At 32.8% G+C, this 11280-nt stretch overlaps 2 protein-coding genes and 1 pseudogene across 2 annotated transcripts; 2 read left to right on the forward strand and 1 right to left on the reverse strand.

Moving 5' to 3' along the window:
* Positions 1-1811: 1811 nt before the first annotated feature.
* On the forward strand, positions 1812-3486 carry LOC131612129 (F-box/kelch-repeat protein At3g23880-like). Its single transcript, XM_058883948.1, has 2 exons — positions 1812-3070; positions 3202-3486. Exon 1 carries the CDS (start codon positions 1830-1832, stop codon positions 3066-3068), a length of 1239 nt encoding a protein of 412 aa, XP_058739931.1. The 5' UTR covers positions 1812-1829; the 3' UTR covers positions 3069-3070; positions 3202-3486.
* A 1234-nt stretch (positions 3487-4720) lies between these two features.
* Positions 4721-8393, forward strand: LOC131614385 (F-box/kelch-repeat protein At3g06240-like; annotated as a pseudogene).
* Positions 8394-9298: 905 nt separating this feature from the next.
* Positions 9299-10554, reverse strand: LOC131614386 (F-box/kelch-repeat protein At3g23880-like). The gene has a single exon (XM_058885979.1). The coding sequence runs from the start codon at positions 10550-10552 to the stop codon at positions 9299-9301; it is 1254 nt and encodes a 417-aa protein (XP_058741962.1). The 5' UTR covers positions 10553-10554.
* Positions 10555-11280: the final 726 nt, after the last annotated feature.

Consider the following 11280-nt stretch of genomic DNA (forward strand, 5'->3'; position numbering starts at 1 on the left):
GGCTTATGGATTAGAAGGCTCGTTTGTTTAGTTTCGGGGGAAGATTAACTCTTCTCAAGTTGGTGCTTTGTAGTCTTTCGATCTTCATGATTTCTCTTTACAAGGCTCCCGTGAAAGTTTTAAATGAAATTACGAGGTTGCAAAGTAATTTTCTTTGGAGCGGATCGGTGGAAGGTAGAAAAATTCATTGGGTAAGTTGGAAGAATGTTTTCCTTCTTATTGAGAAGGGTGGTCTTAGGTTGAGAAGGATTCACAATTTTAATTTTCTCTTCTTCACAAATAGAGATGGAGAATTTTAGGAGGTTCGAAAGTTTTATGGTACAAAATTTTGAAAGCTAGATACGGTGATATTAATTTACATGGTGTTTCCTTTATTGGGAATAATAAGAGAATTTCTAGGTCTTCTTGGTGGATGGACATTCTTTCTTTGGAGAATACCTACAAGGAGAATTTTTTTATCAACAATTACAGATTTCATATTGGTAATGGTTTCACCACTTCCTTTTGGCATGCTATTTGGTTGGATGATAAGTGTTCAATGGATTTATTTTCAGATGCGTTTAATCTATCGGAGCTAAATTTTGTGGCAGAAATTGGCGGTTGGATCAATGGTGTTTGGGAGGGGGGGTGAGTTCGGCATCCCGACCAAAAACAGTTTGGCGGCTGCTACTACAATGCAGTGCTTCAGGTTGTATTTGCGGCTTGTCCAACCCGATGTCACGGGCAGCGACGCAGTTTTTTGGTTGGCGGAAGTCGACAATGTTTTTTCCGTTAGGATGTTGTTATGCACCATCGAACTTATACCATGTTCCTTATGGACCGGAGATGGAGTTTGACAAAACTCTTTGTCTAATTTGGAAATTGGAACTTCCTCATAAGATTAAGACTTTTGGTTGAAAATATTTCATCAATAAAATGCGAATAAGGGATCTTCTCATTATTATAGGTATTTCTTTCCCTTCTACTATCGATTGTGTGTTATGTGGTATGGTTGAATCACATTTTATTTTTTTGTGGTGTTTCCGCTATAATTTGGAAGGGGGTGGTTAGTTAGATTGAGTTTATTGACTATGAGTCTGATTGCATCATGAGTAATTTTTTGAGATGAAATTGTTTTTGCAAATTCAACAAGGTGAAATCCAGTAGGGAAGGGAGTATATGATTGGCAACTTGTTGGACTATTTGGAAGCTTTGGAAATGGTATTATCTTTCGGAATGATTCTTGGAATGTCTTCGATACCATTTGGAGTATTAAGACACTTGTTTGGCATTGGAGGGAAAATTACCCATACCAATTACAACTTTTATGAGTTTAACAAATCCCCTTTGTTATATTTATCTTAAATTGTATTTGGTGTGTAATTTTTCTTTTGTCCGAGTTTTGTCTCGCCCTTTTGTAAACTTGTTCTATAACTTTTAGTCAATTATTAATAAATCTTGGTTAAAAATAAATAAATAAATCCCAAAGAGATGTTTTTTTTAATATTAATTTTAAAAATTGATTTAAAAAGTAGTTTAAAAAAACTATAAATAAAAACACAATAATAAAGGCCTTAAATATTTCAAAACCCTAATAAATAAACAAATAAATACTTCATCGTAACCGCAGTTATATTGCATTCCCAATTTCCCATTACTAGAAAACGTTGCGTTTCCACACCTTTAACTGTTGAATAAACCCATTAATATACGCTTTAGCACCGTTTCTCAGTAAATCATTCCTTGACGGTTATTTTTTATGTTTTGTTTTGTTTGGTAAGGATTCATATTTATCTACCTCTTGATTAGTTTCTTAGGGTTTCGACCTTCAACCACTGAATCTGTCTACTATGAATCCGTCGCCGATCATCCTTCCCGATGATCTCATCGCCGAATTACTTTCTTTTCTTCCGGTCAAATATCTTCTTCGATTTAAGTGTGTCAGTAAATCTTGGAGGACTCTCATTTCCGACTATGCCTTCGTCAAATTGCACCTCAAGAGATCAGCAACACAAAATCCTATGTTCGCGCTAATCATGCTTCGCTTGAAGATTATTCCCGTAGAGTCTCCCAACGGTTATGACGAGGACTACGATCGGGGTTCCAGTGTAGTTCCATATACCATAAGTACTTTATTGGATAGTCCCTCATTCACCCTTTTTGACAATCCTTACTATCATATGGAAAACAAAGGCTGCTTTAATTCAGTCGGTTCCTGTAATGGATTGATTCTTTTGGCTGGTGGTTCCTTCATCGGTCCTCGTAAAGAGTACTGGTTTCGATTGTGGAATCCAGCGACCAAGACAATATCTAAAAGAATTGGATATTTTTGTGATTTTCAAAATCATCGTTTCGGCTTTGTGTTCGGTTTTGATGATTCAACAAACACTTATAAAGTGGTGGCATCCCGTTTCATTAATCAACTGAAAACTGAGGTGAGAATATTTAGTATCGGTGACGATGTTTGGAGAAATATTGAAAGTTTTCCGGTTGTTCCTCTTAATTTGGAATATGGAGAATTTTATTTCAATAATTATGACTATAGTGGTGTGTATTTGAGTGGTGCTTTTAACTGGTTGGCTATCAATAAGAATATCACAAATAGTAAGGATATTGCAGTTGAAGATTTTGTTATCGTTTCTCTTGATTTGAAGACTGAGACGTACAATCAATATCTTTTGCCATGTGGTTTTGACGAAGTGCCGCCTGCAGGACCTACCATTGGTGTTTTAGGTGGCTACCTTTGTTTTTCTTATTCTGTTAAAGGAACTGATTTTGTTATATGGCAGATGAAGAAATTTGGAGTCCAAGATTCTTGGATCCAGTTTCTTAAAATTAGTTATCAAAATCTTGAAATAGATTATGCCTTTAGTGACTATAAGAAGTATCATTTTCAATTGAAGCCGTTGCTTCTTTTCGAAGATCGTGATACACTTATGCTTAAAAGCAATCGAGATGCCCGAGTATTTCTCTATAATTGGAGAGATAATAGAGTTCAGCGAATACAAATTACTACAAGTAGAACGGGAGATTATTTAGGTTGGAATTGTGTCAAAGATTATGTTGAAAGTCTGGTTCCAATTAATTAAAAGTAAGTTCCTCTCTTATGATTTACTTGTTTGAATTCGTGTTTTCTTTTTAGAATAATGGATGGATGTTGCTTGAATTGTGGTTTTGGTGTTTGTTTAGGTTTCAGTTTTGATTTTCAACTACTTGTTACAGGGTGCCGATGCGGAACAGCTCCGCCATATTGAAGAGGTTCTTGGAAGTCTATAAAAGCACTCATGGTTCTACAAGTTAAAATTCAAATCAAGGTGAAAATTCACAGTAGCTCAGAAGCTCGCTTTTGTAACTTCTGTTTTTCACGGTGAAATGACATTTAAAGGCGCATTGGGGGAGAAGAAAAAGCTATTCCAAGCAGGGGAACTAGATTATTGGTGTATTAGATTCTATTAGCCAGATGTTAATCTACAACACTGCTACACGAAAGATTATGTTTTGCTTTTTAAAATTAACTATGATGCAATTGATGAATTCTCATCCATTTTCATTTTACGGGATTTCAATTTGCCACTTTTGTTTGTTAAAATTCAATTAAAGTGCTTAGGTGATTTCTGCAGTCATAGTTGTTTTTATATAAAAGTTAAAGTGAGTTTTAAAAGATACTATGGTTTTAAATTGCGGTCGCCTCTGCAACCACATTGAACTGCAATTGCAATGTGATTTTAAAATTACACCTCCGGCTAAATTAAAAACCACATCAGACAATTTCAATCAAGTTTCTTCGAGTATTTTCATCAAAAATTAAAATATTAGAATCCTAAAAGTCAATTTACAATTTACTTCTTATGGAATGAAACAATTTAATATTAAGTATTTTTCAGTATTTCAAACACCTCCCTATAAAAATTCATACCGCAACAGCCACATTGCGCATCGCAACAACCGCAATGACTGCAAACGCAACACCCACAACCGCAGCCGCAATTTGAAACCATGGAAGAAAATTCATTAGATACGTCATTATCTATAATAATAATAATAATAATAATAATAATAATAATAATAATAATAATAATAATAATAATAATAATAATAATAATAATAATAATAATAATTACAACTCATTTATGATATTGGATACATTAGAGAGATTTAAGTATGAAATAAAAGCAAATAAAATTAAACAAATATAGATGACTATCTTGGATTTAATTTCTTTAACAATTGATCACATATACATGTTTTATATATTATACCTTATACATTTTTCCTATGTCATGCTAATTTTTTAACCAATAGACTTTGTAGTCCTACCATCCAAAACCAGACTCCTTATGAGCTTTTCTTCAAAACACCTCCATCTTATGACACCCTCAAAATCTTTGGTTGTCTTGCATATGCCTATATTCTTATTACACAAAGTGACAAATTAGACCTTAGAAGTACCAAATGCTTATTCTTAGGTTTCCCAACAACCTAAATTTACACACAATTCTGATATTGACGGTTCCCCTGATATTTCTACCATCAGAAAATCTACTGGACATAAAAATGCTCCTACTTATTTAAAAGATTTTGTATGTCATGCATCTCATAACTCCATCCTCTATGACATTTCAAAATATATTTTATATAATCATCTTTCACTTGCATATCATTCTTTTATTTTTGCTATCAATATTGCTTGTGATCATCTTTCCTAAAAACAAGCTAGTGCTGACCTTAATTGGTCAAAGCCATGGAAACTGAAATTAGAGCCTTAACAAATAATAACACATGCTCTTTCACCACTCTTTCTCCTGGCAAGAAATCCATAAGATGTAAGTGGATATACAAAACTAAATTCAACTCCGATGGTACCAAAAAACGGTATAAAGCAAGGTTAGTTACTCAAGATTTCAAACAAATCCAAGGTATTGATTTTCTTGACACTTTTTCACCTGCTGCGAAACACACGTCCGTAAGGTTACTTCTTGCCCTTGCCTATTCTTTGAAGTTATATTTACACCAATTGGATGTGCATAATATCTTTTTACATGGCGATTTTGACGAGGAAGTGTACATGAGTTTACCTAAAGGTATAACATCCACCTCTCCAAATCAAACATGTAAACTTCTCAAATATATCTATTGCTTAAATTAAACAATCCAGACCACAATAGTTTGACAAGCTATCTACAATTTTACTCAACCATAATTTCAAACAATGCTCTTCCAAATCTTACATGCATTTTAACATATGTTAATGATCTTCTGATTGCGCACAATAATAACACAAAAGCCATTCTGCATCATCATTTCAAAATTAAGGACCTTGGCACATTGAAGTATTTCTTTAGGACTTAAAGTATCTAGGAATGTCTCTGGTATAAACATTTGTCAAAGGAAATATACGTTTCATCTGCTCTCCAACACTGGCTTGCTCGATTGCAAAGCAGCTTAATACTCCAATGGCTCGTGAAACTCGACTACAATCAACTGATGGCACCCCTTTGCAAGATTCAACTGATGGCACCCCTTTGCAAGATCCAAAAAGTATCGCAGGCTGGTTGGACAACCTACTTAGCACTCCATGAGCAACTGCAAATACCTCACGATCTTGAAACACAAGCTTGGTTTGCAAACTGGGTACTTCTCATCATATAACATCTCACAACTTTTGCATTTAAAAATTATTGCATCAAATGTAGGACCAAACAAGGTTATAATTGGTTATAGACCATGTGTAGAGGTCAAATCAATAGGATGTTCTTAGTTTGCTTCTACTTTTATGTCAAATCACTTATTAAAACTCAATGACTTGCTTTTTGTTCCTTACATTACTCGAAACTTAATATCTGTTTCCAAGTTCTCTAAGAAAAATATGGTCTATCTTGAATTTCATCCTAACTATTGCTTTATTAAATCCCGAGCATCTAATCAAGTGCTCCTTGAAGGCGGTCTAGATGAAAGTAACCTATATTATTTTACTACAATTTCTTTGGTCAGTCAAGAGATAATGTGTATTATAAGTCATGTCCTTTGAATCCTGTAGCTAAAAGAGAGGAAAATTAAATTGTAAGAGTATTCAATCAGCCGCATCTCCGTGGCCCGTGGTCCTCCCTGACGATCTCATCACCGAGGTATTTCCCTTTCTACCCGTCAAATCTCTTCTTCGATTCAGATGTCTAAGTAAGTATTGGAAAACACTCATTTCCCATCCCGATTTTGTGAAATTGCATCTCGAGAGATCAGCGACACGAAATCCTCTATTCACACTAATCACGCATCGTGTAAAACATGTCCCCGAAGATTCCTCATATGGTAGTGACGAGGAATGTGAGCACAGTGTTGTTCCATACCCTATACGCAGTTTACTCGACAACCCTTCATTTACCCTTTTTGACGATCCTTACTATCATGTGAGAGACAAAGGATGCTCGGATATAGTTGGTTCATGCAATGGACTAATTCTTTTGGCGGGATGCTGTCTTGATAGTTGGGGCGGCAATCGGCATGATAGCTACTGGCTCCGTGTTTGAAATCCAGCCACCAGGACAACATCTCAAACTTTTGGGTACTTCAATGATTTTAGTAATTCTCCATTTCAAGAATTTGGTTTTGCATTTGGTTGTGATAATTCAACAGGCATTTATAAAGTTGTGACGTCTCGTGTTTGTCGTTATGAAGGGACGACCGAGGTGAGAGTTCTTAGTTTGGGTAGCGATGTTTGGAGAAATATTGAAAGTTTTCCTGTCATTCCTCTAAATTTGGACTTTGGCGGTCTTAGTATATATGGTTAGGGATGCTCATGGACGGTTTTTATCCATAACCGATCCATATCCACATATTATCCATTTGGTATAACCGGATTTTAAAACCAATTTTCATAACCGGATTTATTTTTTCAAAACCGGTTATAAACCGGTTATATCCATAACCAAATTTTATAACCGGTTTTAAATTTAAAATTTTTATTTTTAAAATTTAATTTTAAATTACGTTATTAAAATATTAATTTTTTTGGAAAATCAACTTTTCATATTTTTTAAAGACACGATTTTTCAAAAAAACTCGAATTTTTCGTTTTTTCAAAATACTTGATTTTTTGTTTTTACGGAAAAAAACTCGATTTTTTCGTGTTTCCGAAAAAAACTCAATTTTTTTGTGTTTATGAAAAAACTAGATTTTTTGATTTTTCAAAAAAAACTCGATTATTTCGTTTTTAAAAAAAAAACTCGATTTTTTATTTTTTTCAGAAAAAACTCGTTCTTTCATATTTCTGAAAAACTCAATTATTCGTGTTTCCGAAAACTCAATTTTTTATTTTTTTTTCGAAAAAAACCCGATTTATCATTTATTTTAGAAAAACTCAATTTTTTCGTATTTCCAAAAAACTGAATTTATTCGTATTTCCAAACAACTCGATTTTTTCGTATTTCCGAAAAACTCAATTTTTTCGTATTTAAAAAAACTCGATTTTTCAATTTTTCAAAAAAACTCGATTTTTTGTATTTTAGAAAAACTCGTTTTTTTGATATTTTCAGAAAATTCGATTTTTTCGAACTTTCGAAAAACTCGATTTTTCATTTTTATGTTTTTTTTTCTTTCTGCAAAATATTTTAAAAATTTATATTTTTTTGTGATTTAAACATAATAGACCAATTAAATTTTTATGTTGGATATGGATATCCAAAATATGGATTTGGTTAAAACCATATTAATAATATATCCAAAATATGGATTTGGTTAAAACCATATTGGTAATTAACCGGTTTTTAATAACCGGTTATGGATATGGATATGGATAAATCCAATAACCGGTTTATTTGAACATCCCTATATATGGTAGCGTGTATTTGTGTGGCACTCTTAATTGGATGGCCATTAATCACATGGACAGTTACTTTGGGTATTCTCGTGACCATAAGGATATTACTGTTGAACAGTTTGTTATTGTTTCTCTTGATTTGGGAACCGAGACATACAATCTGTATCCAATGCCACATGGTTTTGATGAAGTACCACCTAGAGAACCAACGATTGGTGTGTTAGGAAGCTGTCTTTGTTTTTCTTATTCTTATAAAGAAACTGATTTTGTTATATGGAAGATGAAGAAATTTGGGTTTGAGGATTCTTGGTTTCAATTCCTTAAAATTAGTTATCAGCAGCTTCAAATAGATCATGACTTTAGTGTTGATTGGAGAAAGAATTATTTTGAATTGGTGCCGTTGCTTCTACCTGAAGATGGTGATACACTAGTACTTAAAAGCAATGAAGAAAACCAAGCAATTCTCTATAATTGGAGACATAATAGAGTACAGCGGACAAAAGTTATTGTAAGTAGAACTATTACCGATAATAGCACTAGCGATCATGTATTTTGGAAGGATGCCAAGGATTTCGTTGAAAGTTTAGTTCCAATTTTTTGAAAGTAAGTTTCTCTTCCATGGTTTACTACTTGTTGGAATTTTTGTTCATTTGTATAAGTGGTTTTCATAATAATCGACCATTTGAATATTCCTTTTAATGATTTCTTAGGTTAATTGTATATTGAGCATGTGGCTTATATTGAGAAAATTTATATGGGTTATACTTTGTATATAACTATTTGAACATGCTGGGATGGTTGTTTCCATATATTTGCTTGCACTGTATAAAACCATTATGGACATATAGATAGGAAAGCACACATTTTTCTGCCGTTATATATCAACCAACAACATCGCATGAGTTGACTGGACACCACTAGATTATTTTGCTAGATTTCTTTAAAATTAAATACAAGCTATAGATTCAAATGCCTTAACTAATAGATTTTTTTTCCACTGGAAAAGTTCATTTTGCTTCTCTTGATTCAGGTTAAAGATTTTATTTGAGAACGTTTCTTAATTACATCAAAGGTTAGTCATGGAAAACTGAAAGTTATTTAAGAAAATTGTTCACAATATTAATGGTTTCAAGCTAGTAGAGAAAAAATAGATTAGTCATTTGAGCTTTTAATCTATAGATATCCATCAACTAAAAAAACTTGTGGATAGAGATACACTAATTATTAATTTTCATTGATCACTCTTATAGTTGATTGATTAAACGTCATATTTTATCTAGACAAGAACAAAGTTTAAGAAAATTATAAAAAAAAATTATAAGCAAAATGGTTTTAAGGGGTAGTATAAAGGATACTGAAATCTCAACGATTGAATTTTAAACAAAAAAAGATTTTGGCAAAATGAAATTCCGCAAAATGTAAAAATGAGAATTCAATGCCACAACATCCATTATTCTAAAAAGAACACACGAATTCAAACAAGTAAATCATAAGAGAAACTTACTTTTAATTAATCCGAACTAAACTTTCAACATAATTAACAGGGTCCCAAAATTCAAAATCTTTTGTTGTTGTAGTAACTTTTATTTGCTTTACTCTATTATCCCTCCAATTATAGAGAATTGCTTCAAAGTTTTGAGAGCTCCTAATCATAAGTGTATCACAATCTTCGAAAAGAAACAACGGTATCAATTGAAAATGATATTTCATATAGCCACTCAAGTCATAATCTATTTGAAGATTTTGATAACTAACTTTAAAAAATTGAGTCCAAGAATCTTCAACTCCAAATTTCTTCATCTGCCATATAACAAAATCAGTTTCCTTATAAGAATAAGAAAAACATAGGCAACCCCCTAAAACACTAATGATTGGTTGAGCTGACGGCACTTCGTCAAAATCAAGGGGCAAAAGATATTGATTATACGTCTCAGTCCTCAAATCAAGAGAAACTATAACAAAATGTTCAACTGTGATAGTCTTATTAATTGTGATAGTCTTATTAATCCAACTATGGTAGTCAATGTTGTTGCGAATAGCCAACCAGTTAATAGCACCACTAACATAGACACCATCATCGATATTATAGTCATTGAGGTCAAAATGAAGAGGAATAACCGGAAAACTTTCAATGCTTCTCCAAACATCATTACCGCAACTAAGAACTCTCACCTTAGATTTCCGTGGATTGCCAATGTAACTGGATGCCACCACTTTATAAGTGTCTGTTGAATCATCAAATCCAAACCCAAAGGTGAAACCATGATATTGAGAATCACAAAAATATCCAAACTTTTTAGATATTGTCTTGGTGGCTGGATTCCACAATCGAAACCAGTACTTTCTATGGGGACGGGTGAAGATAACACTGGCCAAGAGAATCAATCCATTACAGGAAGCAAATACATTAGAGCACTCTTTGTTTTCCACGTCATAGTAAGGATCGTCAAAAAGGGTGATTGAGGAATTATCGAGTAAACTACGAGTAGGATATGGAAAAACACTGAAATTCTCTTCATATACATCGTCATTACCGTCGGGAGACTCGCCAGGAGTAATCTTCAAGCGATCCAAGATTATTGCAAACATCGGAATTTGTGTTGCTGATCTCTTGAGGTGCAATTTGATGAAGGCGGAATCGGAGATGAGAGTTTTCCAAGACTTACAGACACACTTAAATTGAAGAAGAGATTTGACGGGAAGAATGGAAAGTATTTCGGCGATGAGTTCATCGTGAAGCACGATCGGCGACCGAATCATCGTAGAATGATGCAGTGATGTGGTTGATTTTTTGAACTCAACTCAGCGCCGTTTAGCAGGAAGTACTGAAGAAACCTGTTAATATAAATATAAGGGCCTAGGTTTTTAAAAGCTATTTTAAGAAAGGAAATAAAATTAAATATTGTTTGAAACTTTGTTTTCAAAGTTATTTTAAGTCGTTGTATCAATCAACAATTTTAATCACGGATTTGAATCTAGCCCGCTCTTACTTAATTAACCCAACTAAAAAATAGGTTGAATTTAGGATAGAGGTAAAGAAAAATAATAAAGCTTATTTAATATATATTTTTTTAGGATATAACCAAAAATTTTAAAAAATGTTTTGAATTTATTTTTATAATTATTAGAAAAAATTAGAACTTTTTAATGTCTAAAATAAAACACATCAAATAAGAGTTAAAAATAAATTTTGGTTGGATTAGAAAAATATAAAATGTATATTTAACAATTAAGGCGGCATTAATATGGCTAAGTTTTATTTATGAGCTTAAAGGTAGTGCACTGTCAGTGTAAATTTTTTTACACAGTCAGTGCATCACAACCCTTGAAAATAAATACTTTAAATATTATTTAAATAAAAAATCAAACATTTATAAAAGTTAACTGTTTGGATTTCACTGACAGTGTAAAACTGTTTTACACTGTCAGTGTATTTCCATTAAAACCTTTATTTATTCTTTAAAGAATATTTTTAAAGAGAAACTCTA

The sequence above is a fragment of the Vicia villosa genome, linkage group LG6, assembly GCF_029867415.1.
Source record: "Vicia villosa cultivar HV-30 ecotype Madison, WI linkage group LG6, Vvil1.0, whole genome shotgun sequence".
NCBI lineage: Eukaryota > Viridiplantae > Streptophyta > Magnoliopsida > Fabales > Fabaceae > Vicia > Vicia villosa.